Source organism: Microcaecilia unicolor, chromosome 5, assembly GCF_901765095.1.
Source record: "Microcaecilia unicolor chromosome 5, aMicUni1.1, whole genome shotgun sequence".
NCBI classification, from domain to species: domain Eukaryota; kingdom Metazoa; phylum Chordata; class Amphibia; order Gymnophiona; family Siphonopidae; genus Microcaecilia; species Microcaecilia unicolor.
The window spans coordinates 52,518,867-52,537,791 of record NC_044035.1 but is presented as its reverse complement, the minus strand read 5'-3'; the positions used below and the strand labels follow the sequence as shown (position 1 = coordinate 52,537,791).

General features: G+C 44.6%; 1 protein-coding gene across 1 annotated transcript in view; it reads right to left on the bottom strand.

Annotated features, from left to right (window-relative positions):
- The window catches only part of HOGA1 (4-hydroxy-2-oxoglutarate aldolase 1), a 50,086-nt gene that overhangs the window by 22,269 nt on the left and 8,892 nt on the right, over positions 1 to 18,925 (bottom strand). Inside the window, exons 2-4 of the mRNA XM_030202897.1 lie at positions 5,986 to 6,114; positions 4,114 to 4,241; positions 121 to 255 (exon numbers count right to left, since the gene is read on the bottom strand). Of these exons, the coding sequence (XP_030058757.1) occupies positions 121 to 255; positions 4,114 to 4,241; positions 5,986 to 6,114 (392 nt within the window). The remainder of the gene's footprint in view (positions 1 to 120; positions 256 to 4,113; positions 4,242 to 5,985; positions 6,115 to 18,925) is intronic.

Genomic DNA, 18,925 nt, shown 5'->3' with positions numbered 1-18,925 from the left:
GCAACAGGGACCAGGAGGGCAGATGACAAATCATGTGCTCAATATTTTGGCACCTGTGGCGCTCTCCATTCTGACACCTAAAGGGAGCTTATATTCTTCAGAAGCACAGGATTTACTTACATCTCCTCCACTATCCTTGAGCCCTACGATATTGGGATGCTGGGATAGGGCAATAATAGCATCCACAGGCAGCTCCAAGCTCGTGTTTCCAGGTACACTGTAGAGAACCACTGGCACTGGAGACATATCTGCCACCTGAAGAGCAAAAAGGGACAGGGTTCAGCATAACCATCAAAGAAGGAGACCTTTGAAAACCATATTGTGTTCTCAGCTCCCTGAAGAGGAAGAGCCCTGACTGTCACACAAGCAATAATAGAAGACAAAAGCAGAGACTAATAGACGATTCACCACTGGAGACGTGAGTCCAACAGTCTTTATTATATCAGAGATAACGACCCGACACAGGCCGTGTTTCGACGCTAAAAAGCGTCTGCATCAGGGGTCAATAAATACACCAAGTAATGAATGCAAAACGAAGAGTCCTACTTGTATATGTGTTGTCAACTCACTGATCACGTAGCACCAAACAGAATATGCTGGATACAAACTATCATTTGCTCTGATAGTTTGTATCCAGCATATTCTGTTTGGTGGGGAATAAATCAACATAAAAATATAAATATTTAATGAAGTAAATCGAGGTAAATCTTTGGATGTTGTAAGCAGAGAGCTTTGAGTATGTCAGGTGTCCTTTGTTTGACTTGATATCTCTGTATTTGAGTAAGGATGTTTTCCACTTCAGAGCCCATTGTTTTGTATTAATGTTTAATAAAGACTTCATACAAATAATAAAAAAAAAGAAAATAGAGGTTCATGGTACCTTAGGAGCCCTTTTACTAAGCCGCATAAGTATCTACGCATGCCAAAACGGAGTTACTGCCCGGCTACCACGTGATTCTTGCGGTAATTTCATTTTTGGCGGGCGTCCTGTCCTATATTTTTAGCTATAAGCTATACAGTTTTACTGCACTATTTCCCATTCCCCATCTCTCTTTTCCTATCAGTCACATGAAGGAATTTCTGGCTGGTCACATGCTTTGATGGGGTCTCATGTTGCTAAGGCAACTCAGATACCTGGTATATCCTGTTATGAAAATACGTTACTGAGAAGAGGAATAGCAAGGACCAATTGCAAGCTTCCAGCACATATGAAAGTCCCAATTACAAGTCTTCAGCCCATATGCAGCACCTATGATTGGCCCAGGGTAGAGGAGAGGTGGATGCTCACCACAGCCTATAAAACCACGCTGCAGACAAAGGAACTCTGAAAAACTAGGCTTGGAGAGAGAGTTTCAGATCCATCCAATGGCCTATGCTTTTCCCCAAGGGATCTGCTCCCTCCCCTTCATACCTGGTAGAATCTAATTTATTTTCTTTTTCTCTTTCTGTGACCTTTGTATGAGGAACAAACGTTCTTCCTTCTTTTTCTTCTTTATCTAATTAGTCTAATTACTTATAATTACCAGAGGTACTGATGTTAGATTTTCTAAGTTTGTTATACTTGAAACTGATGTCTGATGCTGTGTTGGTGGGTGAGTAATTAAAGACAATTAATTCTCTCTAATTCCTGTACAATTTTTTCTATAATATTTGATAGAATTCGTGTTTTAGCGAATAGCAAACCAAATTGCGCAGCCTAGTACAGTCCGATACACGCATCCGAAAAATTATTTTCAGATGTGCGTATCGGACCCGCACCAAATGGCATTTGATGTGCAGTCATTACTGCCTGGTTACCGCGTGAGACTTACGCGCAACAATTTTGATTTTGCCACACATCCATTTTTGAAAAAAAAATTTTTTAAAGGTATTTTTTGCAGACGTGCTGAAAAATGGATCTGCGCACGCCCAAAACATGCACCTACACTACTGTAGGCCATTTTTCAGCACACCTTAGTAAAAGGACCCCTTAGTTTCCCTCCCCAGTATAGACAGAGGACCATAGCTGAAGCAGGAGTAAAAGGAAGCTAGCTAGCCAAAAAAAAAAAATCAATCCTTATATCTATCACCACAGAGCATCCAACAACATTGATCTGAGAGCGAGATGACAAGCAGGCTGTTGCATAAGTGAGATGAATCAGTGTTCATCTCTGAGTTTTTATGTCCAATTTACCAGTATCACTGCAGTCATATATCACAGCCAAGCTTTCAACTTACCTATTTTCATTAGTGAATTTAATTTTCAGCCTTAAAATATCAATAAGGTACTAGCAAACCTTAAAAAAATAAAATAATGCTTTTCAGCTGGAATAAAGGGTCTGATGATTCAGTCCCAAACGCTGTCTTGCCAACATCCCCTCTTCAGGGGACAGACTCATAGGCGATCGGTGGCCCAACTGTTTGGGGAGGCTAAAGGGGTGGGGTTAGGGGTGGGGCCAGGGGCGAGGTTTACATCCATAATTGTCTGACAACACTCATGTCATGTCTAATTCTACCATCATGATCTAGTCCCGTCCCTATAGGCTACGGGATCTTGCTTCTAGCCAGTTTCTCCCATTTTTAATCCATTTCCATCTTCCTCCATGGCATTTTAAGCTGTCCCTTTTCTGTCACAACCTGGCCCCCAAAGATACACCACATTCGGCATTTCTTTTCCACCTCACCACCATAGGTTCGGGTTTTCATTGTATTTGTATTATTTTTTTGCCCGCCCGCGCCCTCACCACTATGTGTTTTCTTTATCCTTCTGTCTCTTTGCCTGAAGGCCACTTTCCTTCCACTTCCCGCCTTGCTTTTGCCTTTTCCCTCCAAGATGGAGACGCTACCGCTAGTAGGCTAGCTAAAAGGCGGGATTTTAGATGTGCGCTCGAGCCAGCCGAGTCTGGCGCCATAGGAGGTGTGGACCGGGCCCCCCAAAAATAAGGGGCGGGGCTAAATGTCATGCGTGAGCGGCTGGTGAGTGAGAGGTGTTTTCCCCGCTCTCTTGGGAGCGCAGCCCCGCTGCCAGTCGAGTCCATTCGGTACTGGGAGAGGAGGAAGGGGCAGAGGATGTTTTAAGAGTTGATTGCTTTTTTTCCCCCTTAAAGCACATCAATGCATATCACACCTGAATAACGCACGCCAACCTTATTACAGCTTGCTTCGGGGCTTCTCGGCCTGACGGCATGACGTGTCCCGCCTCCTCTGACCAGCCTTCCTACTTCAGCGAGGGCTGCACGCATCATAAGGAAGACTGGTCAGAGGAGGCGGGGCACGTCATGCCGAGCAGCCCTGAAGCAAGCTGTAATAAGGTTGGCATGCTGCTACCGGCAGCGAGAGAGAGAGAGACGTTTGGGGCTTGCGGCTAGCCTCCCCAAGCCTTTTATACCGGGCGCTATGGACAGACTCCCTCTCATTTGGCCAAAGTGCATTTTCATTTGCCCTCTATTTCCATCCCAAACTCTCCCCTATTCTGATGCATTTCAAGAAAGACCCTGCTTTCCATCACAAATCTCCCTTCAAACAGCCAGGCAAATGCATTCTAAAGAAAAAGATGAGAAACTCTCTTTCAATGTGCTTTATTTAAAGCCAAAATAATAGAGAATTTCTCTCACCTCTCAGGTTCACTGTGACTGTACAGAAAGGTGTTGTGTGATTAAAGACGATTGTTTTTTAGTTTTACCTTTCATTGGGCCTCCTGCCTGAGAAATATTCATGTTTAACACAAAACTGAGTCTTATCATTGACATCCGCTTTTACTAGGTGTCCAATCCAGTACTTGCCCACTGATGGGTGAATGCTTTGTAAAATTAATTGATACTCGGCAAAAACAGATACATACAACACTTCTGAAAGAAGCTTCTGCTTTGGAAGTGCCGTCCAATCTATAACGCTTAGCAAATGTATACAATGAAGACCACGTTGCTACCTTTTAAGTATCATTGGACGCTACCACCTGGAGTTCAGCCCACAACACTGCTACACCTCTATTAAAATGAACTCTCAAGCTTTTCAGAGGCTGCTTATTCTTAAGAATATAGGCTGAAGAAATTAACACAAACACATTAACATAGACTTCTGTCCAGTATGAGACATATTAGTCCTTAACGACGATGACCCAAATGCAACTATTACCTTAGTGTAATGGTGAATGAGTGCTGCACTGGTCATGCTTCCACGATAGTAGCACGGTGTGACAACCAGCACTGCATCCGCTCCCGCTTGAGCCATGAGGTTGGTCATCTCAACAGTGGCTTGTGTGGCTTGGAGAGGAGTGAGAGAAACAAATGTCATATGTAATGTAGCACTGAGCGAGACTGCCACTGGGGGTCATGGCAGCCATTTTGGGACTGGAGCCGGCACGGGCAGGATGTTCCTACCCTTACCGACTCCAATTTCAAAATGGCTGTCACAACCTCCAGTGGCAATCTCATGAGAATGGAAGTCACAACAGCCATTCTGACTGAGGAAGACGGCAATGGCAGGAGCGAGTGAGGATCGCTCCTGCCTCAACTCTCCACTAGACCAACAGGACTGTATGGTAGTCTCACGGGCAGCTTCCTCAGTACAGGGGGCAGGAAAGAGAAAGGAAGTGAACACTCTTTTGGTTTGGGGGGGGGGGGGAGGAGGAGAAACACCAAAGGGGAGGGAGGGAAGGAAAAGAAAGGGAGGGGAGGAATGTAGGACACCATGGGGGAGGGGAGGAGAGAAAACCTTGAATATAAACCCTTGGTTTATACTAAAGTTAACATTTCCCACCCCACCCCCTTTTTTAGGGGAAAAATATTCCCCTAAAATGGTTTATATTCAGATGGGTTTATATTCAAGTATATACGGTAATCATGTGCTGCATGAAAAGTAGTTTTTTAAAATTTGTTTTCAATCTGCTGGTTATTATTTTCATGGAATGTCCTCTTGTTTTAGTGTTGCTTGAAAGGTTAGAACAAATGCTCCCTATTTAATCATTCCACCCCACCCATGAGTGGAAGGAATGGTGGTGATGTATGTATGTGTGTGTGTGTGTGTGTGGGGGGGGGGGGGGGGGGGGGGGTAATCAGACCCTGAAAGATGCTGAAAGCTGTACAGTAGCAATTCAAATAGTGGGCAGACAATTTTTGGTAATGCAGAATTTCAAAATGTAATGAAAATAATCTAGCTGCAAAATGTAATGCTTGCTAAGTTGTACCACAGCAAACATTCAGCTGAATCTCAGGAAAACAGAGGTTTTCTGGAGAGAAACATGATTGACGAGTGAAAGCAGCTGTTTATTCCTTGTTAGTTTCCATATGTTTAGATCTGCAGCAATTTAAAAAAAATATCAAACATATAAATGGCGAGTGACCTTACTCACTCGCAAATGCGCAGTAGAGACTTCCCTCTCTGTCCCACCCCCCGCGTCAATACGTGATGATGGGGGCGGGACAGAGAGGGAAACTGTGCGAAGGGGAGGGAGGGAACCGCCGACGTCGCTACCGCTCCCCCCCCGAGGTCGCCGCTACCGCTCCCCCCCCCGAGGTCGCCACTACCGCTCCCCCCACCCGGAGTCACCGCCGCCGCCCCCTCCACCCGGCCCGAGCACTCTCTTTGGTATTGAATTTACATCGCCAACACGCAGCAGGCAGATCACACGAGGGCGGGACACAGGCAGAGAAGGAAGGCCGACGGGAGCTCTGCTGATCTGCGTGCTGTTGCTGCGTTTCGGCGACATAAGTTCAATAGCGAAGAGAGGGCACGGGCCGGGTGGAGGGGTGGTGGCGACGACTCCGGGGGGGAGGGGGCCCTGCAGCAGCGAGGAGAGGGGGCCTTGGAAAAACCCCATACTAGCCCGTTTTAACGGGCTCAACGGCTAGTATATATATATAAATCTCCCTGCATCTCTTCCAGGGTACATTCAGGAGTAAATGTGTGCTGTCACAGGATGCTCAATTCAGCAGAAAGGCTTCTTTGACCCCATCCTGGAGAAAGGCTGGGGAGAATATTTGTGGACCAAAAAGATCTGCCACTTACACTCACAACCTGATCCAGCCAGAAGAAGCTTCTCTTTTGGAACTGCCTGGCGCACTCTGTGGACCACCTCTACCCTTTCCTCTCTTGTCAGGTAGGCATATTCTCCATTGGACCCCTGCACCACGAAGCCTGGGAAAAGAGATTAAGAGGGCAATTCTATAAGCAGGTGACTCCTTTTAGGTGCTCCAATGCCACATGGTAAAAGGCAGTGCATTTTTTCTAGCAAAAAAGGTGCCAGTACTCAAATGTTAGGCCACCTTTCAAGGTGGGGTGATCACTGAGGGACCTACCTCCTGCAACCAGTCACAGAATCTATGACAAGGCAGAATTGGTGTGTAGAGCCTGAGCTCTCTCATTAAAACTTGGGGTCCATGGGTCAATTTTATCAGACAATGGAAAAGGTGCCAGTACTCAGTACCCCCCAAGTACCCCCTCAAAAAAAGCCCTGGTAAAAGGACCCGTAAATTAAAAAAATTAAAAATGTATATACAATTGGGAAAAGGATCTTCAGCTAGACATGGATGTTGATTTTGCAAACAAAATTTCTGTGTTAGCTAAGTTAAAAGAATATAATTTGAAAGACTTACTGCGCTGGTACATGACCCCAAAAAGATTGTATGCTATATAGATTCAAGACACGGTCCTTCCTGCTGGAGGCTCTGTGGGGAACAGGGAACTTATATCTATATATTGTGGTCCTGTCCGGGCATGCGTCCTTTTTTTTGGGGAACAAGTACAAGTGGAAAATCAATGTACATCGGCTCAGGATGGACTTTTTCACTGGAAATTTGTTCATGGGACTTTCTGATTTAGATCGTTCTACTCAAAAGTGGTTGGGTAATTGTTTTATGGCTGCACAGTGTGAGATTGCTAGATTGTGGAAATCCAATGTGATGACAAAAAGCTGTGTCATGTGGCCCTGATGGAACATTTGATTGTCTTAGACACAATCGAGAAGATCAATTTAAACAGTGATGGGGTCTGTAAGGGAATATCCAAATAGAGTATAAACCTGTATTTAGCGAAGGGTAAGAGGGGAAGTTTGGGAGGGTTAAAGGTGTTGATCTTGTACATGTTGATTTATGTTTTCTTACTCTATATCACCAAAATTCGCTCTTTCCTTTCTGAGCACACTACCAGAACCCTTACCCTCACTCTTATCACCTCTCGCTTAGACTATTGCAACTTGCTTCTCACGGGTCTCCCACTTAGCCATCTCTCTCCTCTTCAATCTGTTCAAAATTCTGCTGCATGACTTATATTTCGCCAATGTCGCTATGCTCATATTAGCCCTCTCCTTAAGTCACTTCACTGGCTCCCTATCTGTTTCCGCATACAGTTCAAACTCCTCTTATTGACTTACAAGTGATTTCACTCTGCAGCTCCTCAGTACCTCTCCACTCTTCTTATCTTTCCCTACACTCCTCCCCGGGAACTCCGTTAACTGGGTAAATCTCTCTTATCTGCACCCTTCTCCTCCAGCGCTAACTCCAGACTCCGTTCCTTTTATCTTGCTGCACCATATGCCTGGAATAAACTTCCTGAGCCGGTACGCCAAGCTCCATCTCAGGCCGTCTTCAAATCTAGGCTAAAAGCCCACCTTTTTTATGCTGCTTTTAACTCCTCCTCCTCCTCCTACTACTATTACTTAACATTTCTAAAGCGCTACTAGGGTTACGCAGCGCTGTACAATTTAACAGAGAAGGACAATCCCTGCTCAAAGGAGCTTACAATCTAAAGGACAAAGTGTGCAGTCAGTCAAATTGGGGCAGTCTAGATTTCCTGAATAGGGTATAATGGTTAGGTGCCGAAAGCAACATTGAAGAGGGCTTTGAGTAAGGATTTGAAGATGGGCAGGGAGGGGGCTTGTTCAGTACCCATATTTTATCATTCCCACCTTAGTAATTCTCTTATCTCTTATTTGTCCTGTTTGTCTGTCCTAATTAGATTATAAGCTCTGTTGAGCAGGGAGTGTCTCTTCATCTTCAAGTGTAGAGTGCTGCGTACGTCTACTAGCGCTACAGAAATGATAAGTAGTAGTAACATAGTAACATAGTAAATGACATCAGCTAAAGACCTGTACGGTCCATCCAGTCTGCCCAACAAGATAAACTCATTTACATGGTATGTGATACTTCATTTATGTATACCCGAATTTGATTTGTCCTTGCCTTTCTCAGGGCACAGACCGTAGAAGTCTACCCAGCACTGTTCTTGTACTAAGTTCTGGCGCTAACGTAGACGTCCCTTAAAATTTACACTCCAGCCCATCCCTATGTATTCAGTCACAATCAGGGCATAGACAGTAGAAGTCTGCCCAGCTCCCATTTTGTTTCCCAATTACCGGCGTTGCCACCCAATTGCCGCTAAGATTCCGTGGAACCATTCCTTCTAAACAGGATCCCTTTGTGTTTATCCCATGCATGTTTGAATTCCATTACCGTTTTCATCTGCATCATCTCCCGCGGGAGGGCATTCCACATATCCACCACCCTCTCCGTGAAAAAATACTTCCTGACATTAGTCCTGAGTCTGCCCCCCTTCAACCTCAATTCATGTCCTCTAGTTCTACCACCTTCCCGTCTCTGAAAAAGGTTCATTTATGGATTAATAGTGGTAGTTTTCTATTTGCAAAATTTAATAAAATTACAACTGTGTGTGTGTATGAGTAAGTGAATAGGTGTCAGTGGCTGAGAAAGTGTGTGTGTTGAAGTTAAAAAAAATTGAAACAGAGATACGATACGGCCAGCCCAAATGCATCCTTTTACAATAACACCATTCTCATTGCAAAAGCCCTAGCTCCCATTTCCAGCCAAGGAATTCTCCAGCTGCCCTTTTCAAAAACACCTCAATCATGGGTTAGCAGCTTGAAATTCCAGCTTATGCTTCAAGCATCCAGTAATGCAATACATTTTAATCTGATTAGAACAAATTCCCCTTTGTTTATGCTTCAAACTCACTGAAGGCGAAACTAAACTGATTTAAGCACATTTGCAGCAAGGTCTAGAATGAAACCACTATCTTTCACCTTAACATACAGAAAGGTCTGAGCACAGACTCTGAGCTTGAATGGATCTCCTGGGATTCTCTTAGGAGATTTAGGGTGTAGAAGATGTAAATAGCCATTTAACTACTGGAAAAGCCACCTGCAACGAACATGTCCCCTGACATGCCCATGCACCCCCCCCCCCCCCACCTCTCTCCTGTACTCCCAGGGCTGGACAATAGCAGCCATGCCCCAAAATAGAGAACTGTACAGCACCTGATTCAATAGTGGCACTGCATAGACAAATCACCATATTTATTTATTTATTAGGATTTATTTACCGCATTTTTGAAGGACTTCACTCAAGGCGGTGTACAGTAAGAATTAGTCAAACATAAGCAATAGACAATTTACAGCAGTAAAAATATTCAAACAGAAAGAATGAAGCATATGAGCTATCAAACATTTCTCCATGGGGCCTTACTGTTCCTTACTTCCTTTCCATCATGTGTTCATCTCTTTCTTAATTTATCTCTTCACTGGAGACATGCCCAGTGGGATGAACACTGGAGAAGCCAAGATTCAAATACCAGCGATAGTGAGCAAATCATATTTTTTTTTTGTTACATTTGTACCCCGCGCTTTCCCACTCATGGCAGGCTCAATGCAGCTTACATGGGGCAATGGAGGGTTAAGTGACCTGCCCAGAGTCACAAGGAGCTGCCTGTGCCTGAAGTGGGAATTGAACTCAGTTCCTCAGTTCCCCAGGACCAAAGTCCACCACCCTAACCACTAGGCCACTCCTCCATGCCCTGCATTGTCAAGTACAAAGCCCTCTAGGGCAGGGAAATACATATTTTACCTGAAATTTTAACTTGACTTGAGCTACCAATGAAAAAAGTGTGAACTAAATTAAAAAAAAATATATATATATATCTTTTTTTTTTTTCTGTAGCAAACATTGACTTGGAGGGGAATAATCAAACATCGCCGGCGAAATAGGTCGCTGGTGATCTATTTTGGTGGCGGCGCAACAGCTGGCCGGAACAGTATTTTCAAAAAAGATGGCCGGCCATCTTTTTTTTCGATAATACGGTGTGGGCCGGCGAAATGCCTTGGATTTCGCCGGGTTTGAGATCGCCACTTTTGTTTTTCCGCAATAATGGAAAAAACTGCCGGTGATCTCAAACCCGGCGAAATCCAAGGCATTTGGCCGTGGGAGGAGCCAGCATTTGTAGTGCAATGGTCCCCCTCACATGCCAGGACACCAACCGGGCACCCTAGGGGGCACTTCAAACATCTTTTATAAACAACCAAATTAGCTTCCAGGTGCATAGCACCCTTCCCTTGTGTGCTGAGTTCCCCAAATCCCCCCCAAAACCCACTGCCCACAAGTGTGCACCATTACCCTAGCCCTAAGGGCTGAAGGGGGGCACCTACATGTGGGTACAGTGGGTTTTGGGGGGTTTGGGAGGGCTCAACATTACCCACCACAAGTGGAACAGGTGGGGGGGGGGGGGGATGGGCCTGGCTCTGCCTTTCTGCAGTCCACTGCAACCAACAACAACTGTTCCAGGGACCTGCATACTGCTGTCTGGGTGCTGGGTATGACATTTGAGGCTGGCATACAGGCTGGCAAAAAAGGTTTGTATTTTAATAATTTTAGTGTGGGAGGGGGTTGGCGACCACTGCGGGAGTAAGGGGAGGTCATCCCCCATTCCCTCCGGTGGTCATCTGGTCAGTTGGGGCACCTTTTTGAGGCTTGGTCGTGAAAATAAAAGGACCAAGTAAACCCGGCGAAATACTGCTTATCGCCGGGTTTTATTTTTCCATTACCCGCGAAAGCCGGCCATCTGGTAGCCACGCCCAAGCCTGCCCATGTCCCGCCTTCGCTTTGCCGCCAACATGCCCCTTTGAACTTTCGCCGGCGAGGCGAAGGGAAAGCGGCTAAGCTATCACAAATGTAGCTTTCAAATATATGCTTTTCGCCGCTTTTGCGAAATCGCCGGCCATATCCCGATTTGTGTCGGGAAATAGCCGGCGATTACTTTCGATTATAAGCTGGTTAGTAACATAGTAGATGACGGCAGAAAAAAGACCTGCACGGTCCATCCAGTCTGCCCAACTAGACAACTCATATGTGCTACTTTTTGTGTGTACCCTACTTTGATTTGTACCTGTCCTCTTCAGTCTGCCCAGCACTATCCCCGCCTCCCAACCACCAGCCCCGCCTCCCACCACCGGCTGACTTTTTCCTTTTATCGGTATATATGTGGGAATGTGGGGGTGAAGCCACAGTCTTTCAACTACTTCATTTTTACTGGTTTCTGTCATCCCTTTTAAATCACGTGTTCATCTCCCCCTATTTCATCTATTTTGCCTTTTTCATAGAATTTTGTCATTTCACATTTACTCCTTGTTTCTCCCTTTCCTTCAGCTCCTCTTTTGCCTTCCTCCTCCTAAATTCCTCTGAATGTAGAAGGCCAGACTATGCAGTTAAAGAGGCAGCAATCAATCCCCGGGAAGTTTTTATGTTCCACCCATGGGGAATAAATATTTTTAACACAAAATTTCAGCCAAGTCAAATGTAAACATTTTGTTAAAATAGTGTTCAATGAAAAAGATGTGAATTGTAATCAAAACATAGCCAGAAGGACTCAGTTCAAAGCAAGGCACATACTGTAACTTTTCCCAGAAATCAGTTTGGGAATTCTGCCACTTGCGTTCTATTGCTGAAGACACTGAAGATCAGATCAGCACAAACTAATGAAAAGGCATCTCTTAAAACCAGTGGTGTGCTGGAGCAGGCTCTCACAGGCTCACAAGAGCCGGTTGTTAAGTTTTTAAGAATTTTGGGAGCCGGTTGTTAAAGTAGGGCCCTCCATGGCTACTTTAACAACTGGCTCCCAAAATGTGGGCTTGGGCCCCCTGCTGAATTATCCTTTACTTTGCGGGTGGGGATGCTGAGCCCTGCCAGCCAAGTAAATAGACTACTGCTGCTCCCCGCTCCTTGTTTCCAGCTCTGGGCAGCAGGCTGGGACTTCTCCAGCATGTCAGAGAAGTTCCAGTATGCTGCTCAGAGCAAGACGCTGGGAGTGGTGACAGTCCATTCATTGACTGCCAGCAAAGGTATGCCTAGCGTGCCCACACGAAGGGAGGGAGGAGAGAGAGGCAAGTGTTGCCACCCCTGGCCCTAACAAAACTGCAGAGCTGGCTACGTCCGGAGAAAGAGCCTGTTGTTAAACATTTACCAGCACACCCCTGCTTAAAACCCTCTCCTCTGCTTTTTAAATGTGACCTTGCAGCTGTCCAGCTGGTGAGAAATTAGATTGTACCAGCTGCTAATTATATACAGGACTTGCATCCTCCTGACAGATTTCAAGAAACTGAGTGCAACGTCCTGAACTTTACACAGATGGCCTTGAAAAGGTGTTCATGCTCGGCAGCCCTCAGCAGAGTAACCCTTCAGCAGCCAGGATGAGGATCCCTGCTCACAAAGGCCCTTTGAAGGCAGAGGAGAAACTTCACCCTTCTTATTATGAAGAACCAGCTTTCCATGGGATGTGAGACCACTACACAGCCTGGGGCATGTGTTAAAGTCAATGAAAGTTATGGAACGCACTGCCGCGTAACCTAAAAACGATTTACGAAGTAATGAACCTCCGCAAACTGTTGAAGACCCATCTCTTTAACAAGGCATACCACAAAGATCAACCAATGTGAACACACACAACTCCTCCACATTTATTCAGAACTGTCTTACAATATCTGCTTGTTATACTGCTATCATGTCTTATCATTATCATGTTGCCCAAGTTCCTCTGTAACACTAAATGTCTATTTTCTGATATATTTCCACTATTCATGATGTGTTGTAAGCCACATTGAGCCTGCAAAAAGGTGGGAAAATGTGGGATACAAATGCAATAAATAAATAAATAAATAAATATTTTATAAATAGGTATATATATTTTTTTTTAACTTAGAAAGACCTACAAGGCAAGGCCACTTATTTCCTGTTTATTGTGCTCTCTTTGGAACTCTTCAGAGAAACAAAAACCAGAATAAGACTCAATATAGGGTGGGTGACACAGGTGGCCGGAACTTCTACCTAGCTCAGCAGTCGGTGGCCGTATCCCTGACAGCCACCACCACCTGCTCAGTTCTCACACGTGAGAAAAACTGAGCATGCATGGATGCCGATGGCTGCAGCAGCCCAGAAACATTGCTGCCAGGAATTTTTCAGCTAGCACGGCTTGGGAATCCTTGCCAGTCACACAGTGGCATACCAAGGGGGGGTCGGTGGGGGCGGTCCGCGCCGGTCAGCGTCGTTGGTTTCCATGCTCCCTCTGCCCCGGAACAGGAAATAACCTGTTCCGGGGCAGAGGGAGCATGGAAACCAACAACGCTGACCGGCGCGCGGCACCCCCCCCAGCGGCGTGCACCCGGGAGGGGTTCTTTCGCCGGGGGGGGGGGGGTCGCACTGCACGGGGGAGGCGCTGCACCTGGGGGCGGGGCGCATCGGTGATCCGCCCCGGGTGTCAGCGCCCCTCGGAACGCCACTGCAGTCACAACAAAGGTGCGCCCTTGCAGTTACGCCGTTGGCCTTTACAATTTTTTTCCTGATATCGCTCATCCAACACAGTTGAAAAGGAAAGGTTCTCTAATCACTGGTACTTGCTCTGGAAGTTCTTTTTTTTTTTTTTTTTTTTAAGTTCCCATGTGTCTCACCTCGTTTGAGGGTCCCAATGCCATGTGCTTGGCACCAATTCTACAATCCCCATTCCAAAAAATAGCGGATAAAGAATAAAGTACCGGAGTTATAACTTTACTCTAACACAATAAAAAAAACTCCAGTGATATACCAAAACCTTAACTTTTTATTATCGCCAATTGCGTTATTACAAAACAGGTGACATACGTCATCTGACTACACTCACATCCATCTACATTCATACACTACTCGCCCTTACTGCCTGCTATTAAGTAGAGAGGTGTGGAAGCCGTGTTAGTCCACTCTTAAAGGTTATCAATAGAAATCAAACAAAATAAAACATGGAAAAGAAAATAAGATGATACCTGCTATTAATAACTTCAAATATCAATGACCGTTATCAACGTGCCCACAAACAACATGAACACGATGTATCACATAATATATATCACACAGTTCATCAATATTGACTTTAAAGCACAAATTATTGTCTTTCCAAGCGCTGCTGGTCTTAAAACAAGCTTATTTGCTTCAGCTGCGTCTTCATTCACACAGCCAGCTTTTCTTGTACATTGCTTGTACTAACGCATGATCCCCACAAGCACTGTGTATAACAAAGTCCATGCGCTTGATCTACACACACCAGCGCGCTGTCAGATTTAATCCGATAAATAGTAGGCTTGGGAGAGGGACTACACAACCACCATCATGGCAAAAACTTGCTGCTGTTCATGGTTTTTTTTTTTTTGTTACATTTGTACCCCGCTCTTTCCCACTCATGGCAGGCTCAATGCGGCTTACATAGGGCAATGGAGTTTTAAGTGACTTGCCCAGAGTCACAAGGTGCTGCCTGTGCCTGAAGTGGGAATTGAACTCAGTTCCTCAGGACCAAAGTCCACCACCCTAACCACTAGGCCACTCCTCCACTCCATGTTCACAAGCGGTTCCCCGATGCCGGCTTCTACATGGAATGTTGCTAGTGGAATAGCAACATTAACATTCCATGTAGAATCTCAAATAGTAGCAACATTCCATGTAGAATCTTCAATAGGAGCAACAGTCCATATATTTATTTATTTATTTAGATTTTGCTCACACCTTTTTCAGTAGTAGCTCAAGGTGAGTTACATTCAGGTACTCTGGATATTTCTCTGTCCCAGGAGGGCTCACAATCTAAGTTTGTACCTCAGGCAATGGAGGGTTAAGTGACTTGCCCAAGATCACAAGGAGCAGCAGCAGGACTTGAACCGGCCACCCCTGCATTGCAAGACCAGTGCTCTACCCACTAGGCCATTCCTTTGATGTGCATAAGTAGCATGTTCCTCTTGGCACCAGCTTATAGAATTGCCTTTGTATCGTTTTGTGATTCTATCTAATTGGAACAATTTTTGTTAGCTAAGGAAGGTCTTAAATCAGAGGCTGGTGACTAGAGTTTGAGGATGTGATGTAATGGGCAGAGAAATTGCTTTGTGCTTCAGTTGCTTGTACTGTACTTTGTTATGTATTTTTTTCTTCCTTCCCCTCATTATATGGGCTAGTGGGAATATGACTTGTTAATTTCTTACTTATAGATGATTAATTTTGTATTACATAAGAATAGCCATACTGGGTCAGACCGATGGTCCATCTAGACCAGCATTCTGCTTCCAACCGTGGCCAATCCAGGTCACAAGAACCTGGCAGAATCCCAAATGGTCTTGCTACCAATCTAGGGCAAGCAGTGGCTTCCCCTATGTTTATCTCAATAACAGACTATGGACTTTTCCTCCAGGAACTTGTCCAAACCTTTTTTAAAACCCAGATACACAGACCGCTGAATACAGGTTCCTTTGTTACTAAATCAGATAAACTAAAACTAGATTCATGGTGGAATCTGGTGTGCCAATATAGGAAGTATGAGAAGGCAGGTAGACAGAGGGAGATTGGGTTAGCTAGGTTGATGCAATGTGGGATCGCTATGTACAATTTTTCAGTGGTCGCATTATATTTCATAACAAAGAGAATAATGTCCTCATTCTGCTTTGTTGCGTTATATTGCAGCGATGCTTCCCATGGATTAAACAGAGCACGCTTAACCAAGCCTTCTGGGAAACCCCGCTGGACAAACTTTTCTCCCAGTTCCTAACCTTCAGCCCATACTCTGCTTCATATGTGAGGGATGTATACTAGAATCCTGCAACAAAGTTTCTATCAGTAGATTTTGAAAACACAATGGTTACAAACTTGGTAGATCAGTTTTTTCCACTAACACATCCAAGAAAGTAATCTTAGAACAATCACTTTTTACTGCAAATTTAATCGTCAGATGGCAGGAATTTAAGTTACAAATTGTTGTAAAGTTTCCAGTGTGTCAGTCCACATACAAAAAATATCGTAAATAAAATGAATCCAATATTTAATATGTTCTACATAGCTAGAAGTGTACACCCATTGTTCTTCAAATGCTGCCATGAACAAATTAGCCACCATGGGAGCAAACGACACCCCCACATCCACCCCTGACACTTGCAGCTAAAAGGTGTCATTAAAAAATAATTATGGCTCACGGCCATTTGGCTAAACTCTACCAGAAACTCTGCAGGAATAAGATGAGGATGTAGATATAGTTCTAAATAGTCCAATAAGACCTTCAAAGCTTCACCCTGAGGTATATTAATATATAAAGAACAAACATCCATGGGGACCAAAAGGAACTCAGAAGTCAGTTCTAATTCGGTAAACTCAAAATCGGGAGAAAATGTTGTATCTTTTACATATGGCTTAACGCCTGTTATTCATGGTTATAAACACGTATCAATAAACTTGCAAGAACGTTCCAATAAAGTCTCTTGCCGACACAATGGGACGCTCATGTATTTTAGGAAGTAGATAAAAAAACAGGAGTCTTAAATTTATCATATTTCAGATATTTAAACTCCTTAGTAGTAAGAAACCCCTGAGATTGTCCAACCTTCATAATGTCAGAACTTAATTTAGCAATCTGATCTGAAGGGTCCGTAGGCAGCTCAACATAATTATGTGTTATTCAATTGCAACTGGGCTTTAATCAAATAGTTTTCTTTAGCCCAGACGACAAACAGTGCCTCCTTTGTCAGCACAGCATACAACAATTGAAGAATCCATACTCAAACTCTTCACAGCATCTCTTTCATTTTTAGTCAAATTAAACCTAACAAAATCTGGAGATTGTTCTATTTTTTTCCACTTCTTTCAGAACTAAAGATTTAAATGTCAACAGAGCAGGATCTAACGGGCCGGGGGGGAGGGGAGGTGTCCAGAAAGACCGATCTGCCCCCATAGAACGATCATTCATTTCACTAGGGTGAGTGTCAAAGTGCAAATGCAACTGAAGTCTTCTGGTAAACTTCTCCAATTCCAACCTAACAAAAGACAGTCCTTTAGAAAGTACAGACATCTCACTTTCTGTCAATATTTTCTTGGTCAAATTTACCACACTTGTACTTGAGCCCAAGTCAAAGGTCTGGAACCCAGTGGCATAGCTACGGGGGCCTTGGTCCCCCCCCAAATTGGCTCTGGGGCCCCTGGTTTGGCTGGTGGGGGTCCCCAACCCCACCAGCTAAAACGTTTGTCCCACGCTGGACTCACATTGCCTGGCACCCTGTCCTGTACACAGTGACTGAAAACAGAACAGGGTGCCAGGAAATGTGTGACCAGCGCAGGATACCTTCACAGTGGTGGTGGTGGTGGGGGGAGCGCCAGTAGGGGGCGGAAGCAGCGGCAGGAGGGTGGTGGCAGGAAGGCGGTAGCGGCCACGGGGGGGGCGGAAGTGGTGGCGGGAAAACAGTGGCAGGGAGGCAGGCCAAAATGTGCCCCCCCCCCACCTTGGGCTCTGGCCCCCCTCTCCCGTTGAGGACTGACTATGCCCCTGCTGGAACCCCTTCCTCCCTTGCCTTATCCTCGTCCTCTCCCACAACATTTCCCTACTTCCCCTTCACGGTCATCTTCTGAAAGCTTTTCATCACTGCCGCTGGAACTACCAGACATTGATTGAAACCGAGCAGATTTTTTTAATCACCACCATTGTCTTTGCGCATCCACACACCCATCGGTGTAGTCATGACATTCCCAATGGTATTTTTTCCATTTCTGTTAATGTAAATCATTCCTAAACTTTTCACTTTCACGTTGGATATCCTTCAACTGTTCAGCATATTGACTGTCACTGTAAATCAGCTAGGGCTTTGTCATAGTTCAGTCTACTAACCCCCTACCTTAATTTTCAAGGACTGAATTAACAACAACATCAAATCCAGGGAGCAGCAGTTCAAAATTTTATTCCAATGATCAACAAATTCAGTATCATCACTAAATAATTTAGGTGCCAAACGAATCTGTAGCTCCCTTGGATGTGTTTCAGATTTACAATACTCCACTAAGGAAGCACTGTGCAGTTCAATTTTAATAAGCTGTTACAAATCTTCATAAAGTTGTGACCAACTTATCCACATTTTGGGAGAGGCCATTATCGCCTGATAAAGAAGGGGGGCACAGCTCTGCCACTGCGCCAGAGGGTCAATCCCTGTGTCCTCCCTTCCTGGGAATCAGCACCTCTGCCCTTTTCTCTGGATCTGGCAGCAGGCCCCAAATTTTAGGTGCTCAGAGCCTCCTGAGATTATCTAGCATCATAAATGCCCGCAGGGTAGGGTGAAGGAGACAGGATGATATCCAATAACTGTGCATGCTGTCAGAAAGAGATTCAGTATTTTACAATATGCAAAATTTCACAATTAAATTCTAGGCAAATGCCTGATTTAAATTTACCCATTAATTGTTTGCCTAGACTAGTGATGAAAAGCATAACCAAATTTTCACGTATCCAAAATGTTCTGGATTATTCAAAAACCACATCCCAATCACACTAACATTTCAGGGATAAATACTTATAACAAAATACAGAACTTTTGTTCATTGCTAAAAGAAGAATTGTCGAAATAAAGTAAACCCTAAACCTTACAATTACTGCATGTCCTAACAGGAGGGTGAATCCTCATGCATGCTCTTTCCATCAGCCTTGTGTATAAGAAATGTAATTTATCTAATAGTTTTATAGCTAAGAAATGTAATTTATCTAATAGTTTTATACCGTGTTTCCCCGAAAATAAGACACTGTCTTATATTAATTTTTGCCCTCAAAAATGTGCTAGGTCTTATTTTCAGGGGCTGTCTTATTTTTTGGGGAAACATCGGGGTTGGATCGGGGTTGGCCCACCCGCCCTCCG